Source organism: Oryctolagus cuniculus, chromosome 12 (assembly GCF_051225735.1).
Source record: "Oryctolagus cuniculus isolate XC-2025 breed Fujian yellow rabbit chromosome 12, ASM5122573v1, whole genome shotgun sequence".
Taxonomy (NCBI): domain Eukaryota; kingdom Metazoa; phylum Chordata; class Mammalia; order Lagomorpha; family Leporidae; genus Oryctolagus; species Oryctolagus cuniculus.
Window position 1 is genome coordinate 102,515,880 of NC_142878.1, and position 19,678 is coordinate 102,535,557.

The window sequence follows — 19,678 nt, forward strand, 5'->3', positions numbered from 1 at the left end:
TTGGCTCAACAGCACACTCCCCTCTGCCTGTTGTTCTGAGCCCGCTACCTGGAACCAGCTCTCAGGTCATGGAGTTCACGGCCCAGTCATTTTACTTGAACCCATCACCCTTTGTTCCCCAGGCTCTTGGTCCTGAATTTTCAATCCTTGCCATCCAGGCTGTGTGACTCAATACAGTCTGTCTTCTTCCTTCCAGGTCTAATTCAACCTCTATCCTGGCTGGCCCTGACACCTGCTCTCTATCATGGCCAGCCTGACAATAAACCCCTGTAAGATGGGATGTGCCTTACCTAGCTACTGGCTACAATATGCTGATACCTAATTTAGGTTGTGGCATATATGTGGGTACTTCAAAAAGGTTTTTTTTTTTGGTAAAATGCACGTTTTCCAAGAAATTTTTGAAGATGCTATTAAGTGCATATGGATTCACTTTGTATGTGAGAGAGGTCGGTGCATGCACAGTGGAGTACAAGAATGTGCTGCTGCAGATAGCATGAATGAAACTTGAATTGGCTCACCAGGGGCTCGTTTTAGCAGACTCCCTGTGGAGATGTGTTCCCGACACGGTACATTAGCAGTCTCTGTGCCGTTCTCCCCGAATGCCTTCAAATCATGACAGGCCTCGGACTGTGCTTCCTTCTGGCTAGTCTGGCTTTCGCTGGGCACTTCCTCTCAGACCCCCCGGGATGGATATGATGCCCTTCATAAGGCCAATGGCTTTCAACAGATCTTTTTTTTTCCTTTTTTTTTATTTAGTAAATATAAATTTCCAAAGTACAGTTTATAGATTACATTGGCTCCCCCCCCATAAATTCCTTCCCACTCACACCCCTCCCATCTTCCGCTCCCTCTCCCATTCCATTCACATCAAGATCCATTTTCAATTATCTTTGTATACAGAAGATCGATTCAGTATATATTAAGTGAAGATTTCATCAGTTTGCACCCACACAGAAACACAAAGTGTAAAAATAATGTTTCAGTACTAGTTATAGCATTACTTCACATTGGACAACACATTAAGGACAGATCCCACATGAGAAGTAAGTACACAGTGACTCCTGTTGTTGACTTAACAATTTGACACTCTTGTTTATGGCGTCAGTAATCTCCCTAGGCTCTAGTCATGAGATGCCAAGGCTATGGAAGCCTTTTGGGTTCGCCGACTTCGATCTTATTCCGACAGGGTCATAGTCAAAGTGGAAGTTCTCTCCTCCCTTCAGAGAAAGTTACCTCCTTCTTTGATGGCCCTGTTCTTTCCACTGGGATCTCACTCACTGAGATCTTTCATTTAGGTCTTCTTTTTTTTTTTTTTTTTCCCAGAGTGTCTTGGCTTTCCATGCCTAAAATACTCTCATGGGCTCTTCAGCCAGATCCGAATGCCTTAAGGGCTGATTCTGAGGCCAGAGTGCTGTTTAGAACATCTGCCATTCTATGAGTCTGCTGTGTATCCCGCTTCCCATTTTGGATCATTCTCTCCCTTTTTGATTCTATCAGTTAGTATTAGCAGACCCTAGTCTTGTTTGTGTAATCCCTTTGACTCTTAGACCTATCAGTGTGATCAATTGTGAACTAAAGTTGATCACTTGGGCTAGTGAGATGGCATTGGTACATGCCACCTTGATGGTATTGTATTGGAATCCCCTGGCACGTTTCTAACTCCACCATTTGGGGCAAGTCCGATTGAGCATGTCCCAAATTGTACATCTCCTCCGTCTCTTATTCCCACTCTTATATTTAACAGGGATCACTTTTCAGTTAAAATTTAAACACCTAAGAATAATTGTGTGTTAATTACAGAGTTCAACCAATAATACTAGGACAAAAATAATACTAAAATGGATAAAGTATTACATTGTACATCAACAGTCAGGACAAGAGCTGATCAAGTCACTGTTTCTCATAGTGTCCATTTCACTTCAACAAGTTTCCCCTTTGGTGCTCAGTTAGTTATCGCCAATCAGGGAGAACATATGATATTTGTCCCTTTGGGACTGGCTTAATTCACTCAGCATAATGTTTTCCAGATTCCTCCATCTTGTTGCAAATGACCGGGTTTCATTGTTTTTGACTGCTGTATAGTATTCTATAGAGTACATGTCCCATAATTTCTTTATCCAGTCTACTGTTGATGGGCATTGGGGTTGGTTCCAGGTCTTAGCTATTGTGAATTGAGTTGCAATAAACATTAATGTGCAGACAGCTTTTTTGTTTGCCAATTTAATTTCCTTTGGGTAAATTCCAAGGAGTGGTATGGCTGGGTTGTATGGTAGGGTTATATTCAGGTTTCTGAGGAATCTCCAGAGTGACTTCCATAGTGGCTTAACCAGTTTGCATTCCCACCAACAGTAGGTTAGTGTCCCTTTTTCCCTACATCCTCTCCAGCATCTATTGTTGGTAGATTTCTGAATGTGAGCCATTCTAACTGGGGTAAGGTGGAACCTCATTGTGGTTTTGATTTGCATTTCCCTAATTGCTAGTGACCTTGAACATTTTTCATGTGTCTGTTGGCCCTTTGGATTTCCTCTTTTGAAAAATGTCTATTGAGGTCCTTGGCCCATCTCTTAAGTGGGTTGTTTGTTTTGATGTTGTGGAGTTTCTTGATTTCTTTGTAGATTCTGGTTATCAACCCTTTATCTGTTGCATAGTTTGAAAATATTTTTTCCCATTCTGTCAGTTGCCTCTTCACTTTCCTGACTGTATCTTTTGAAGTACAGAAACTTCTCAATTTGATGCAATCCCAAATGTTAATTTTGGCTTTGACTGCCTGTGCTTCTGGGGTATTTTCCAATAATTCTTTGCCAGTACCTATGTACCTATATCTTGCATGGTTTCTCCAATGTTCTCTAATAATTTGATGGTGTCGGGTCATAGATTTAAGTCTTTAATCCATGTTGAGTGAATTTTTGTGTAAGGTGAAAGGTAGGGGTCTTGCTTCATGATTCTGCACGTGGAAATCCAATTTTCCCAGCACCATTTATTGAATAGACTGTCCTTACTCCAGGGATTGGTTTTAGATCCTTGATCAAATATAAGTTGGCTGTAGATGTTTGGGTTGATTTCTTGTGTTTCTATTCTGTTCCATTGGTCTATCCATCTGTTTCTGTACCAGTACCATGCTGTTTTGATAACAACTGCCCTGTAGTATGTCCTGAAATCTGGTATTGTGATGCCTCCTGCTTTGTTTTTGTTGTACAAGATTGCTTTAGCTATTCGAGGTCTCCTGTGTCTCCATATGAATTTCAGCATCATTTTTTCTAGATCTGAGAAGAAGGTCTTTGGTATCTTGATTGGTATTGCATTGAATGTATAAACTGCTTTTGGGAGAATGGACATTTTGATGATATTGATTCTTCCAATCCATGAGCATGGAAGATTTTTCCATTTTTTGGTACCCTCTTCTATTTCTTTCTTTAAGGTTTGTAATTTTCATCATAGAGATCTTTAACGTCCTTGGTTAAGTTTATTCCAAGGTATTTGATTGTTTTTGTAGCTATTGTGAATGGGATTTATCTTAGAAGTTCTTCCTCAGCTGTGGCATTGCCTGTGTATACAAAGGCTGTTGATTTTTGTGCATTGATTTTATATCCTGCTACTTTGCCAAACTCTTCTATGAGTTCCAATAGTCTCTTAGTAGAGTTCTTTGGGTCCCCTAAATAAAGAATCATATCATCTGCAAAGAGGGATAGTTTGAGTTCTTCCTTCCCAATTCGTATCCCTTTAATTTCTTTTTCTTGCCTAATAGCTCTGGCTAGAACTTCCATAACTATATTGAATAGTAGTGGTGAGAGTGGGAATCCCTGTCTGGTACCAGATCTCAGTGGAAATGCTTCCAACTTTTCCCCATTCAATGGGATGTTGGCCGTGGGTTTTTCATAGATTGCTTTGATTGTATTGAGGAATGTTCCTTCCATACCAGTTTGCTTAGAGCTTTCATCATGAAAAGGTGTTGTATTTTATCGAATGCTTTCTCTGCATCTATTGAGATCATCACATGGTTTATATTCTGCGGTCTGTTAATGTGGTGTATCATGTTGATTGTTTTGCGCACATTGAACCATCCCTGCATACCAGGGGTAAATCCTACTTGGTCTGGGTGGATGATCTTTCTGATGTGTTGTTGCATTCTATTGGCCAGAATTTTATTGAGGATTTTTGCATCTATGTTCATCAGGGATATTGGTCTGTAATTCTCTTTCAATGCTGCATCTTTTTCCGGCTTAGGAATTAAGGTGATGCTGGCTTCATAGAAAGAATTTGGGAGGATTCCCTCTTTTTCAATTGATCTGAATAGTTTGAGAAGAATTGGAGTTAGTTCTTCTTTAAATGTCTGGTAGAATTCAGCAGTGAATCCATCTGGTCCTGGGCTTTTCTTTGTTGGGAGGGCCTTTATTACTGTTTCAATTTCTGTCTCAGTTATGGGTCTGTTTAGGTTTTCGATGTCTTCCTGGTTCAATTTAGGTAGGTTGCATGTGTCCAGGAATCTATCCATTTCTGATAGGTTTCCCTGTTTGCTGGCATACAAGTCCTTGTAGTAATTTCTGATGATTCTTTTTATTTCTGTGGTGTCTGTTGTTACATTTCCTTTTTCATCTCTGATTTTATTGATTTGGGTCTTTTCTCTTCATTTTTTAGTTAGTTGGATTCTTCATTTCATTATGATTTCTCGTCACTATCACAGTTTCATGTTCTACTTGTTGTTTCATTTCATTTTGATTCCTCCTTAATATTTCATTTTCACGAGAGATTTTCTATCTTGTCCATTAAGGATTTCTGTAGTTCAAGAATTTGTTTTTGAGAACTTCTTAATGTTCTTATCAATTTTTTGAGATCCGCTTCTTGCATTTCTTCTATCTCATCATCTTCATAATCTTGAACTGGGGTGTCTTTTTCATTTGGGGGCATCATAGTGTCTTCCTTGTTCTTGTTACCTTGGTTTCTATGTTTGTTTGGCATTGTGGAGATATTCTTTGGTTTCTTCGCTGTGGTGCTTTTTCTCGTTATTCTACGACTCTAGATTAAGTGGACTGTCTGCTTTTGATGGATCCTTAGAGGCTGTGATGGGTGTGGCCAGAGAGCTCTGTTTGGTTCTTCAGGGTTAAGGGTGTGCCAAAGGTGACTCACCCAGATTGTTCTCTCACTCGCTCACTCGCTTGCTCTCTCTCTCTCTTTTTTTTTTTTTTTTTTTTGACTCAGTTGGGAAGTAATTCTGCACAGCTGAGTGGGATTGAGGGTAGTTGATGTATGAAATCTGGCCCCTGTGGGTATTCGTCTGCTTACCCCTGGGACCACACAAAGAGTTTATGCAGCCCTCAGTGTGGTCTCAAATTTCTCCGCAGTCTCTCACCGGGTTGCCAAGGTTACCGAGTTTGTGTACTCAGTGAGTTCTCTTGCCCCCCCCTCAGATTTTCACAGTCTCAGTTCGTTAGTTCCACACTTTCACTAGGTCCTAACCTCCTGTTATTTTGCCCCACCAGAGTCAGGTTTTTCTGCTTAGCTAATGGCGGGCACCGCTTTACATACATAAAATGGCGCCAGCTCTTTGTCTTGCTCAGCTTTGTAAGGTGAGTGGAGAGAGAGGCTAGTGTCCGTGCTGGTTCCCCTTATTTATTCGTTTTTTTTTTTCTCTCCTCCAGTCAGCCTGGTGAACTTTCCCCAGTGGGGTTTCAGGCCTTGTTTCTTCTAGGCTCTTTCTGCCTTTCCCCGCCAATGTCTTGGGTTACTGAGGTTTTTGTCTCACCTCCCCTTCCAGCGCTGGCATGCAGACTCTGCAGCTGGGCTTCCATGCGCTGGGCGACCTTGCTCCCCGTAGGTCCTCCGTCTCACATCCACTAGATCCGGAAGAGTTTCCTCTGCAATTTTTTCCTGAGGCTATAGTAACTCCACTTTTATTAAACTATCTTTTCCTGGACTATTAGTGTGCGCCCTCACTATTCCGCCATCTTGGCTCCACCCACTTTCAACAGATCTTAATCCCTACCAGCTGTCTCTCTACTGGTTCTAAAAGGAACTCACCTATTTGCAGTGCTATAAAATGTTTGGTGATGCATGGCACCGTTGTGTGCACTTCTCTGGATCCATAACTCGTTATGTTTTCCTTTTACATTCCTGAGAAGTTTATAGTGCCCCCCCATTCAGGTTTTTAAGCAGAAAAAAATGAATATTAGCTGTTCTTTTCATGCTAGTCCTAGTGTGTGTGTGTGTGTGTGTGTGTGTGTGTGTGAGAGAGAGAGAGAGAGTTATCTGACATGGTGAACTAACAGAGAATCTTGTTTGCAAATGACAGAAACCCAACTCAACTAAACTAACCCCACAAAAGGGACTGTGTTATACCAGTTACTGGCTTTTTTACCCTTTGATCATTAACTTATTTTTTGATGAAGACGTTGAGCACACACACACACACACACACACACATAAGCCTTCACCGGGTAACCACATTGCAAGTCAACGATGGATGGCCTTTGAGACAGTAGTCAGGTAAGATTGTATTACCAAGAGCTGTGCAGCTGTCTTTTGGGTAAGCACCCTCTCTGATGTTCACAACAACAGAATTGCTTAATAACAATTTCTCAGAACCTGTCTCCCTTGTTGTTAAGCATGACTCTAGATATATTTGATTTAAAAATGGCCCTTTTATAACACTGTGAAAGTCAAATGCAAAGTGAAGACTGTTGCTTCACACTATGAGAGGAAATTTTCCGGTGCACTGAGATTTAACACTTGGTTTATTTGATATATCCCATGTATTGTCACAGTTGTCATCTAAATTTTGTTAAACATAAGATGGAGTCAACTTGATTTTTTTAATTTTTACCACGTTTTAAGATTCTGTTTTTGAAGGTGGATGATCGAGTTTCTTGAAGCTGGAAATGTCCACGTCCCATTGTGGGACCTGTTTGTGGAGTGGGAGATATTTTTTGTCCATCTTTGTAAAATACTTCCCACCTCAATAAATACCCTAAATCGTCTAGTGAACTTTTATGTTCTTTTCAGAAAGCTTGCTGTGTGACAGAAAAATGTGTCATGAGTGTTGCAGAAATCCATCCAAAATGGTTAAAAGTAGTACTTTAAGTTCCCCTACACACCTCCAGAGAACTTTCCAGAATAATCTCTGATTGTTAAAGAGTTTTATTACAAATTAAAATACATTGAAAAGATAACTGGATTTTTCTCAGATTAAGAAAAGAAGGAATGAAACCTGCCAAAAAATGATCATTGGTGCCAGTGCTGTGGTGTGGTGGGTAAAGCCACCACCTGCAGTGCCTGAGCATCCCATACATATGCTGGTTCAAGTCCCGGCTGCTCCACTTCCAATCCAGCTCTCTGCTATGGCCTGGGAAAGCCGTAGAAGATGGCCCAAGTCCTTGGGCCCCTGCACCCACATGGGAGACCCAGAGGAAGCTCCTAGCTCCTGGCTTTGGATTGGTGCAGCTCCAGCTGTTGTGGTCATCCAGGGATTGAACCAGCGATCTGGGGATTGTGCCCATTTGGGGAGTGAAGCGGTGGATGGAAGGCTCGTGCACGCTCTCTCTCTCTCTCTCTCTCTCTCTGCCTCTGCCTCTGCCTCTCTATAACTCTGCCTTTCAGTTAAATAAATAAGTCTTTAAAAAAAATGAACATCATACCCCTGTTAGGTCACTGGGGAAGTACTAACATGTGAAAGTAGGAACGAGAGTTATTAAACTTGTCGCAAGGTCTCCTTATACCTCAGCTTAGCCAGTGCTTATTGAACTAGCCCAAGGAAGACACTTGCAGACTTAAGTCAGCACCAAGCTCTGGCAGGGAGCATAAATTACAACTGCAGCCAGCAGAGGGAAATAAATTAGAAAGAGCTGAGTATCACAAATATATAATTTCTAAGTAATTTGGGCCAATTTGGGGCCAGTACTGAAAAATACTATAAAATGGATGAATTGAAACATGGCATCTGGAAAAAAAGAACCACAACCTTGTAACATAATGGAACACACATTCTTGCATGAAACTGAATACATTTGCATATTTCAAATAGCATAGTCAATTGCTAGTATGTTTTCATTTGATATTTTTCATCAAAAATTTGATTTGTATTTTTGTTCAACTCTGATTTCCCAATAACTCTTTTACTGTCTCAACAGACCAAAAATAATGATTGAGAGCATGGACTTTGGGGTCAGACAGTCTTGTCTGAGCTCCAAGGACAGAGATGCCTGTCCTGGCTGGCTCTGCCGCATTGTGGGATCCCAAGCATATTAGAAAAAATGACCACTGCTTAGGAGAAAAGGAATTAACTTTTTAAAAAAAGATTTTTTATGTATTTATTTGAGATGAAGAGTTATAGACATAGAGAAGGAGAGACAGAGAGAGGTCTTCCATCCACTGCTTCACTCCCTAAATGGGCACAACGGCCAGAACTAGGCTGATCCAAAGCCAGGAGCCAGGAGCTGCTTCTGGGTCTCACACAGGTGCAGAGGCCTAAGCACTTTGGCCATCTTCTGCTGCTTTCCCAGGTCACAGCAGAGAGCTGGATCAGAAGAGGAACAGCCAGGACTCAAACCAGCAGTCCTATAGGATGCCAGTGCCACAGGCGGAGGCTTAGCCTACTATGCCACAGCGCTGGCCCCAGGAATTAACTTTTATTTTTGATTCTACCACTTATTGCTGTCACGGTTTCTCTCCCCGCCTGTCTTCTAATTATTAAATTAATCAAATGGAGATAATAGCACCATTGTTTTGGCCTTAGGAGATTATTGTGAGCTCCAATAATGTATCTGACAGCATTTCGTGTACTTTCTCAGCATTGCTTTTGCCAGCAATAGGGATCCTATTAGTTACAATAATGAACAGGAACTCAGGGCCAGCGCTGTGGCGCAGCGGGTTAATGCCCTGGCCTGAACCGCTGGCATCCCATATGGGCATGGGTTCAAGTCCCGGCTGCTCCTCTTCTGATCCAGCTCTCTGCTATAGCCTGGGAAAGCAGTAGAAGATGGCCCAAGTCCTTGGGCCCCTGCACCCACGTGGGAGACCCGTAGGAAGATCCTGGCTCCTGGCTCCTGGCTTCGGATTGGCGCAGTTCTGGCCATTGCGGCCAACTGGGGAGTGAACCATCAGATGGAGGACCTCTTTCTCTACCTCTCTTCTCTGTGTAACTCTGACTTTCAAATAAAATAAATAGGCCGGCGCCGCGGCTCACTAGGCTAATCCTCCGCCTAGCGGCGCCGGCACACCGGGTTCTAGTCCCGGTTGGGGCGCCGGATTCTGTCCCGGTTGCCCCTCTTCCAGGCCAGCCCTCTGCTGTGGCCCGGGAGTGCAGTGGAGGATGGCCCAGGTGCTTGGGCCCTGCACCCCATGGGAGACCAGGAAAAGCACCTGGCTCCTGGCTCCTGCCATCGGATCAGCGCGGTGCGCTGGCCGCAGCGCGCCGGCCGCGGCAGCCATTGGAGGGTGAACCAACGGCAAAAGGAAGACCTTTCCCTCTGTCTCTCTCTCTCACTGTCCACTCTGCCTGTCAAAAAAAATAATAAAATAAAAAATAAAATAAAATAAATAAATCTTAAAAAAAAATAATGAACAGGAACTCAAGTCATCATGAAAATTTACGAAGAGCTGCAGATTGGATTTAGCACACACGCAATGACATAGAGAAACTGTTCTTGAGCAGCTGATAGGAAAATTCCCCTGCAGGAAACTATTGTGTACGCTTGGGAGAGGAAGGAACACTTTGATGAGTCCTCTGGGGGACGTCCCAGCTCTGAGCTCGTTTGGAACGCGGATGGGTCTAGGGGTGGGTGGAGGGTGAGGGATGCTCCTCGCATGTTTCCCAGTGAGCAGAATTGGGAGACAGGGAGTAAAGGGGCCGAGTTTAAAAGATGCAGAGATATCAAGACCTGGGAGACTTTGGATGGTGCAAAGCTGCTCCTTCCCTGGTGTTCCCTGAAATGCACCTGCCGCCCCATGAGAATGGCCTAAGAGCGAGGAGATCCACCACTTTGCGCCCTCGTTTTCCGCAGTAAGTAACTGCATTTTTTTTCTCTGTCTCTCTCTCTCCACCCCACAGGCCGTCAAGAAGCCATCGCCGTGTGTGTACACATCCAGACGCAGCGGACGGTCAACGACAGCTTGTGCGATCTGCTCCACCGCCCTCCTGCAATGAGCCAGGCCTGCAACACGGAGCCCTGCCCGCCCAGGTACGTGCGGCCAGGGCCTCGCCAGATCCAGACGTCTGGATGTCGCGGCCTCCTTGCAGAGAGACCCACCTGTGCATAGAGACGCACAGGTTCCCCTCAGGTGGATCAACCAAACTGCCTCAGAGCTCTCTCTCTCTTCTCTGCGTGGCTTACGCCCCAGCCAGGTGCTTGCGTGGGTGGGCGAACAGGGCCTGCAGCCTGACTTGCTCACGTTAAACACCCAGGAGCACCTGCCGGCCTGCTGCCAGCCGTGCCACCAGGTCAGCAGGTTTGTTCTCTTGGTCTCTTCCAGGACATTTCTTCCCCTAAGGTCTCATCCAAAAGCACAGGATCTGGGGTACAGTTAGTGCTGGCACGCAGTGGGTGCTTAATCCGTATCTGTTCAGTGACTGTATGACCTCCTGTTTGGAGCCTAGGACTCACGGGGGTGTGTTACTACCTTGTGCAGGGACTTGCCTTGGATCTCCAAGTGTGGGATATGTCGTTCCAGGTCCCAAAAGAGCAGGTGAAGGTGACTTTTTTTAGTGTCCTTGTTCTGAAATGTTGAGTTTGAAAGCTAATCTGGGTCCTTGCCTAAACCCTTGGGAGGTGTTGAAGAATTCCATCAGAAGGGGGCGCTCTGTCCCTGTTGGCTACAGAGGATTGTAGCTCCGTGGTTTCCCACACAGATCTTTCCAGATCGAAACCCCAATCTTTACCTGCTCTCTCTCTCTCTCTCACCTCTGTTATCCTGATTACTCTTCTGCATTTAAGAATTAGTTGCCAAAAGATTAGAATGCACTCCTCGCCATTCCCCTCTCTGCAGTATCTTGTCTGGCTCTCTGTTGATCTAGTGCTCATCTAACAAGGCACTGGCACTGGCTGGAGGCACGTGTTGCCCTATCTAGGGGTCTAAGTGACCAGGAAAGGTTCTCGCACCCCTTCCACACTGGGGTATGGATAGCTGCATTTTATGCAAGAAATAGACCGTGCTTCTGGAACTCTCCTGACCTTCGGGATTTGAGTCCGTGAAGTCTCTTGACTGCGTTGACAGTGGTGAGGGTGGGGATCAAATAAGGGGAGGCCGCTCTGGAAATCAGGCCCTCCACACGCTGGCGACAGCAGCTTTTCCTTGTGCGCCATCTCAGGGGAGGCCAGCTCCTCCGTGTGCCTCGTCCTGGCTCAATCTGTATCACAGTGGGGTGGGTACAGTGTGTGTATCTGTAACCATATTCCTGGCTTCTGGGTGGCCTCGGGAAGTGCTGGACCCCTTCTTGGCTTTGTTTCAGAGCCGTATGGCCTAGCTGAGACGATGCCTGAAGACCAGCAGGTGACTTGGTGGGCGAGGCGAGGCCCAGACACAGCGCTGGGGGACATCTGCTTCCTCGCTGTCGCCCGCTCTGCTGCCAGGTTCACTGCACTCCCACGTGACCCATGCGAGGGTGCTGGCTGCAGAAGAGATGAGATGGGGGTGGGGGATGGGGTTAGGGTCTCTATTTTGTCAGGTGTGTCGAGAGCTTTCTGAGCACATCAGTAGAGTGGGTACTTCATAGCCATGTGTTCTGCCTTGGTCAATTCAAACTGACCATGGGGAAAAAAATTAACCTGTATTGGACATGTGCAGACTTTTTTTCCGTGTCATTATTTCGTGAGCAGTACAGTGTAACAGCTACTTACACAGCTCAGTGAGTGATCCAGAGATGACCTGAAGTATACAGGGAGAAGTGTGCAAACACCAGGCCATTTTCTAAAAAGGGTCTTTCACATCCATGGATTTGCACATCCTTGGGGATCTTGGAAGCAATTCCCTGTGATTGCCATGGAACCACTGTGAGTGTGGGGGTAGCGTTGACCATGACACCCTTTTAACAAGATGTATTTATTTGTTTGAAAGGCAGAGTGACAGAGAGATAGAGAGAGATCTTCTGTCCACTGGTTCACTCCCCAGATGGCCATACCAACTGGGGTTGAGCCAGGCTGAAGCCAGGAGCCAGGAACTCCACTCAGGTCTCCCACATGGGTGGCCAGGGCCCAAGGCCTTGGTCCCTCTTCAGCTGCCTTTTCAAGCACAGTTAGCATGCAGCTGGATCAGAAGAGGAACGGCCAGGACTTGAGCCAGCGCTCTGGCATGGGCTGCCATGGGATACCAGTGTCACAAGCCAAGGCCTAGTGTCACACAGGGCCAGCCCAGGAAGAACCTGAGGGTATGAGCCTTAGCAATCCACATTACTTATGTAAGTTTCTCAGTTTTTACTTACGTTAAGTTGGAGCCACTGACTTGGATGTCTTTGGAAAAGCTACAGTCTCTGTTGTCCTCCCCGGCCACCTCCCTCCCCTGGGCAATGGTCTAGCTGAGAGGGCAACCGAGGAGACACAAGAGGAAATCCAAGGAGTGGGGAAAATGTTGTTTTATTTCTCATCATATTGCCCCATGACACTGAACTCGCGGGCTATATCATCTTGTGAGCTGTTTTCTCAAGCTGAGTCTTGGGATGAGGCAGATGTCAGATGTTAAATAAAGAGAAGCATAAAATAAGTACACCACTCATAATACACAGCATAAAGAAAAATAAAATTGCGGCTCAAGAGCGAGAATAGTATGAGGTCCCCATAGGGGTCAGTGGGGTCACGTGCGCACTGGACAGGTGGTCCCGGAAGGCTTCCCCGAGGAAGTTTGTAGGTTGAAACCTAAAAGACGAGTAGTAATTGGTCAGAAGTGTGGAAGGAAGAGTGAGCCAAGAGTATGTGCAAAGGCCCTGGGGGAGGAAAGAGAGCTGTGTGTTCCAGGGACCAGGCGGAAAGGAAATCAGTGCGTTGTGGGTGAGGTCACACACAGGTAGGGGCTGTGGCCAGCACTTGGACTTGGTCCCTAGAGGCCAAGGAAACCACAGAGGGTTTGGGCAATGAAGTGATAAATCAGATTTACATGTTAGAAGCATTACTCAAACCTTGAAGTGGGGAGAACATGGTGGACATGATCAGATCAGTCACATTTTTTAAAAAAGCATTGCTGTAGGGGCAGGTGTTTGGCAGAGCAGTTATTACCTTAACGAAGTGCACAGCCCGCAATTCCGTTTCAGTGTCCCTATTTATGCTTGCTGTTCCCTTTTAACTCCTTCATCAGAAACAGTGGCATCTGGAACAGGTGTTTGGCCTAGCAGGTTAGGTGCCCGTGTGCCGTGTCGGAGTCTGGGGTCAGCGAGTGCCAAGCTCCCCACCTGCCTCCAGTTGCTGGGGGGCAGCAGTGATGGCTGAGGTGACTGAGAGACCTGGGCTCAGTTCTGGGCTCCTGACTCCCAGGCACTGGGGATTGAGTCAGAGGATATGAGCTCTCTCGTTCTATCTATGCCTCTGTGTCCGTCTGCCTCTCAAATAAAAAGAAGATCGTGGAAGCCACTCCTATATCCGTAGGCGCCAACATCACTGTATGTGCACTGTCTTCTCTGGAAATGCTTAGAGCATCCTACAGGAATTCCCGAGTGTGCCTCCCTCTCATTCTGATCCGGGCTTTTGCAGAGGTGTTTTAAGGATTCCACAGTCCATACATCCTTTTCTATGTGCTGTAAACTTTTTTTTTTGACAGGCAGAGTAGACAGTGAGAGAGAGAGAGAGACAGAGAGAAAGGTCTTCCTTCCTTTGGTTCACCCCCCAATGGCTGCTATGGCCAGCACACTGCTCTGATCCGAAGGCAGGAGCCAGGTGCTTCCTCCTGGTCTCCCATGTGGGTGCAGGGCCCAAGCACTTGGGCCATCCTCCATTGCACTCCCTGGCCACAGCAGAGAGCTGGCCTGGAAGAGGGGCAACCGGGACAGAATCCGGCGCCCCAACCGGGACTAGAACCCGGGGTGCTGGCGCCGGATTAGCCTAGTGAGCTGCGGCACCTGCAGCTGTAAACCTCTTAAAACAGGGGAACAAACTTGTCCATTGCTGATGGTTGTGCACAATCAGGGGTTCCGCTCTGTAGAAGTTTGAGTACCACTGCCCTAATGAGTCTCTGCTTGGTAAAAAGTGGCTCACACTCTTCTTATTAGTAACCTCGCATTCTTTCAGAAATTAGGGGAATGAATACATAACCAATTAATGTGCAGGTTTTCTGTATCTGCAAAATGGAGTTTGCATGGTTGTTGACTTACCGATGCACACACACTAAATTATACGAGCATACTTTAAAAGGGTTGTGGAAAAATGAAATGAAAAGATGAATTTATTTTGATGAAAAAAAATCTGAGGAGCCGGCGTTGTGGCTCACTTGGCTAGTCCTCTGCCTGCAGTGCTGGCATCCCATACAGGCACTGGGTTCTAGTCCCGGTTGCCCCTCTTCCAGTCCAGCTCTCTGCTGTGGCCCGGGAAGGCAGTGGAGGATGGCCCAAGTGCTTGGGCCCTGCACCTGCATGGGAGACCAGGAGGAAGTACCTGGCTCTTGGCTTTGGATTGGTGCAGCGCCGGCTGTAGTGGCCATTTGGGGGGAGAACCAATGGAAGGAAGACCTTTCTCTCTGTCTCTCTCTCTCTCACTGTCTAACTCTGCCTGTCAAAAAAAAAAAAAAAATTCTGAAATCCACGTATAGCTATTCTTTCATAATGTGCATTTTCAGTGAACTTCATGCAAACCCTGTGTGTACCACAAAGTAAAGCCCAAACGTGGAGTGTTTCTCTGTAGAGGTCATCTGTCCAGTCCAGACTTGGCCTTGTCCAGGTGGCAGAATGGAAGCAGCAGGAGCCCGCACGGTGCATGACTGACAGAGCTGGCCCTGGACTTCCAGCCCGGTCACGGCCAGCCCCCTCACCCCCCACATCCACACTCACCAGCACTCTCTTTCTGCAAAATCTATCAGTGAAATGGTTTGCCACTTGCGCAGTTAGAAATGGTGACTACAGTCTTAGCGTGAAAGTCTATAGCTCTCAACAAAGAAGAGTAAAAATAAGAAAGCAGAACCCAACAAGCCCAGGTATCTGTGGTTTCTAGTTTCAAATCTTATTCCATGTTCGCATGGACCTCTGTCCTCTGCTTCTAGCCCAGGCACTGACAAGTGAGGACAGGGCAGAGGTAAACCAGGCAGCAGCTAAGACAAAGAGAATGAAAAAGGCGGCAACGTGAAGTGGCCTTCGGGTGGGGACGCTTTGCCTGTCTGCATTGAAAGAAGCCCCAGGACCACTGATACCACGTGCACTGGTCCCTTCCTGTTAGTGACCCTGCTGCACTCTTGCTCTGAAAATGAACATAGCCGGCGTGTGTCAGTGTGTCATATTTTTTTCCCAAAAAGTGTATGCCAAATGCAAAACAATTCACAATTCACTCTCTGTTCATCCTAGGAGTTAGTGCACACAGTTTTGCCATTCATCACAACTGAAGTGAAGTTCAATAGGAGATAAATAGCTGGAGCTGAGATTTTGCAATTTACCTTTTCAAGGCCAAGTCCAATCAAACATTCCTCTCATTTTATCTGAGTTCCCTTTTAGCTGGCATTCACCACCAGTGGCCTTTCCCCCTTTTCTTTCTCTGACGACATGCACCTAGCCTCCTGGACAGTTCACTCCTCAGCACTTTGTGGACCTGTCCTGTCGTAGCCCCGTGGCCACTGCCTTGCTCAGATGGGCTTCCCCTGGGCTGTTTCAGCGGCTTCTAAATGCACCCCTGCCTCTCGTGGTCCTGCTCTGCTCTGTACGCACATGTGTGACTAGCAGAGGACAAGCCGGGACTCTCTAAATGACAGGGCGGCCATGTAAACCTCCTATGGAAAGCCCTCCAGCGACTTCACTTTTGGGTGAAAATCTGCATTCTTTACTTTGGCTTGGGTTTTTGTTTCGGGGCTGTCTTCACCAGGAACCGCAAGCCCAGGGACTTAAAGAACAGAAATCTTATTGTCTCCCACATCAGGAGACCGTGTCCACAAGCCAGGTGTCAGTAGGTGGGTTCCTTCTGAGGGCGGGGGGCTGGAGCCTGTTCCCAGCCAGTCCCGGGCGTGAAGTTCACCGCATCCCGTAGAGCGTGAGTGGCACCCTCCTTGTGCTCATCAGCATTTTCTTTCTGTGAGTCTCTGTGTTCCAAAGCCTCCTTTTTTATAAAGACACCACTTCCTAGTGGATTTGTGCCCACACCAGCAACCTCTGCTGAACTCAGCCGACTGTCTCCAAGCAAGCACTGGAGGTTACAACTTTAGCATCTTTCGGGGGAGAGGAACCGTTCAACACATAACAGCATACAAATTGCTTTGTGACCCCGATTCTAACTTTTTTATTTAAATATTTAAAGATTTATTTATTTATTTGAAAGGCAGAGTTACAGAGACATACCCCCCCCACACACACACACACAAGGAACTTGCTCATTAACCACACTAAATTATTTATTCCCTGCGTCCCATGCTCATGCCTGCTCATGCCACTGGGCCTTTGCACACACTGTATCTTCTCCCTGGAGCCCCTCCGCACCTTGCAGTAAGTTGAGTCTGGTAAAAGGGATCATTGGCTCCTTCTCACTTTTAAAATGAGCTTTAGTGGAATGTGCAGTCAGATCCTTATCTTGGACATGTAACAGAGAAGAAATGTGAACGGTTGAAAGAGAACTGAAATGGATCAGGGACATGGGGTAGAGCCGCCCCCCCCCCCCCCCCCCCGTCTGCCTCACAGCGGGTTGCAGGTGCCTCCCGTAGCTCTCTGGCTTAGCTGCTGAAGTGTGAGTAATGGAGAAAGACGTTGAAATTCCTGATCCCCACAGTCCACTGAACTCCAATTTTCATTTTTTTTAAAGATTTATTTATTTGAAAGTCAGAGCTGCACAGAGACAGAAGGAGAGGCCGGGGTCCTCCATCCGCTGGTTCACTCCCCAATTGGCTGCAATGGCCGGAGCTGCGCCGATCTGAAGCCAGGAACCAGGAGCTTCCTTCAGCTCTCCCACATGAGTGCAGGGGCCCAGGGACTTGGGCCATCTTCTTCTGCTTTCCCAGGCCACAGCAGAGAGCTGGATCGGAAGTGGAGCAGCCAGGACTAGAACCGGCACCCATATGGGATACTAGCACTGTAGGCAGCGGGTTAACTGGCTATGCCACAGCACCACCCCCCTCCCCCCATTTTCACTTTCAAGAAGTGCATTTTTTTTTGACAGGCAGAGTGGACAGTGAGAGAGAGAGAGACAGAGAGAAAGGTCTTCCTTTGCCGTTGGTTCACCCTCCAATGGCCGCCGCGGCCGGTGCACCGCACTGATCCAAAGGCAGGAGCCAGGTGCTTCTCCTGGTCTCCCATGCCAGTGCAGGGCCCAAGTACTTGGGCCATCCTCCACTGCACTCCCTGGCCACAGCAGAGAGCTGGCCTGGAAGAGGGGCAACCGGGACAGAATCCAGCGCCCCGACCGGGACTAGAACCCTGTGTGCCCGTGCTGCAGGCGGAGGATTAGCCTAGTGAGCCGCGGTGCCGGCAAGAAGTACATTTTTCACTCCCAGCTTCAGACTCCTCCTGGCCCTTGTCCAGTGACCCCCATGTCCTCACTGGAGTACTGTGAGACGCTCGCGGCTCCTTTTCTAAGAATGACGGCCTATGATTGACCCGGCCAGGAGGTCAGGTTCAGTGTGGTCTGCAGTATTCTCCTTCCTTTGCCCTCAAACCAGAGCAAGATTTAGCAAATCCGGAGACTGTGACGGGGGCTGAAGAGGGCCGACTTGCGTGTTCCTGCCTCATCCTGTGTGCGGGGTCTCCCTGCTCCCAGCCAGAGCTCCCACCTGCTTTCTTCCTTAGAAATCTCTTGCCCACAGAGCTGCCTCGCTAGGAATACCAGAACAGACAATGTGTCTTGGCCACTGTGCAAAATTAAGAGTCTGTTTTTATGTGAAAGGAAATACTACCCCTCATTTCAAAGTTGCAAATTTAATAAACTTGTTGAAGGTTAAGTATTCTATTGGGGAAAAAAAAACAGCAAAGACAAAGGTTTGTTGCCAAAATAAAGGTAAGTTTACAAAAATGTTTTAGGTTCTAGAAACCGCTGGTGTAGGAATAACAGGAACAGGGTGTCGCATAATATTTTCCATACAAATATTTACTGACTCCAAGGGCAATAGCAGTAAAATATCACCCCAGGGTGAAACTTACCGCTGAGACTGGGGTGGACAGCCAGTGGGTCTTTATTTACCCACGGGCAAATGCATTTGATGGATTAGCTGGGACTCTCCTTGGTGGGGTGATGTGGGTTTATTTGTTCTTATGGAGTTCCTCCCCTTGGTCTATCCTGCAACTGCTATTTATGGAGTTTGCTTTTTCCAGGAGTGAGCCAGCAGCCTGTAGAATCCCACAGGGCTGCGTCGTGGGCGCAGTAGTCCGAGGAAGCCTACGGATTTCAGCACAGCTAGTGGGGGACGAAGGGGTAGGAAAGCAAAAGGCGAGGGTGATGTGTTTCTGGTACCTACTTCTGTGTTTGGTTCATGTCTGTCAGTAAGAAACTGTTGCCGGTTCCTTGACTACAAGGAGTTCCATCCCTAGTCCCTTGTGACTCTCGTGATTCTTCGAGCTGTCAACTTTCTTGAAGGATGATCATCCCAAAGTTACGCCAGATAATGTCCATATTTAATTTGCACTGTTTGAACAGTGAAACAGAAACCTTCCAGTTAGTTATCCCTATAACCTGACTGTCTCCAGGATAGAACCTTTACAACCACTGTTGGAGACTCCTCTCACATCCAAAGTTACTGGAATTAAGATATAATCAATATAGTCTAACTAATAGACTTCCAATTAAGATATTGCAACTTCCCAAACTTTTCCAAATACAGCTCACGGACAGAGGCAGTATTAAAGGGGGAAATTAGTGCTACCCCATTTAACCCAACATTAAGGGCTTGCAGTTGATGCCCGCATCCCAGGCCTGAGTTCAAGTCCTGGCTCTAGCTCCTGATTCCTGCTAATACAGACCTTGGAAGCAGCAATGGTCTCTCAAGTTCTTGGGTTCCTGCTGCTCACATGGGAGACCTGGATTGCCTTCCTACGACCTCTGGGGCTTCAGCCCCAACCATTTTTGGCATTTGGAGTGTAAACCAGCAGATGGGAGCTCACTCTCTCTCTCTCTGTCTTTCTGCCTCTCAAATAAACAAAGAAGAAAAATTTAGAAGGAGACATTAAAATAGAGAACAAGGCAATGCCATGGGCTGGGGAGAGAATGGGAGTGGAACTGAATCTGGGGTGCTTGGGCGCATGAGGCCCAGGGGCAGCTGTGGTACATGGGTTGGGTTTCTATGGACAGGAGGGACTGGCATCTTCCTTTTGATTCATAGGAAAGGCCCAGGGTCACTGCTTCCTTCTAAGAGGAAGCTGCTGATGGTTATAACCAGAGTCACAACCGGAAGTCATTGTTTATATGGGGCTGCTCTCCTGGGAGAGTGGGAGACAGACACAACGTTAGCCCAGGGCCAGACACAGCCTGTTGTTCCTGCCTGCTGGTGGGCCCAGTGGCGGGGTCTGCGTGTCTTACAGTGTTTCGGGGCAGTGTTGTCCATGTTAAGAACTGGTTCTAGATGAGGGACCCTAGAGGCAAGCAAAGCTTGTTGA

General features: G+C 46.8%; 1 protein-coding gene across 3 annotated transcripts in view; it reads left to right on the plus strand.

The window, feature by feature from the left end:
- Nucleotides 1-19,678, plus strand: part of ADAMTSL3 (ADAMTS like 3) — a 410,995-nt gene that overhangs the window by 274,850 nt on the left and 116,467 nt on the right. For all 3 annotated transcript variants that reach the window (XR_016217636.1, XM_008275279.5, XM_089309514.1), the window contains exon 17: nucleotides 10,040-10,169. Coding sequence is in view for 2 of the 3 variants with exons in the window: in XM_008275279.5 (XP_008273501.3) it covers nucleotides 10,040-10,169 (130 nt within the window). In the remaining variant the exon portion in view is untranslated. The remainder of the gene's footprint in view (nucleotides 1-10,039; nucleotides 10,170-19,678) is intronic.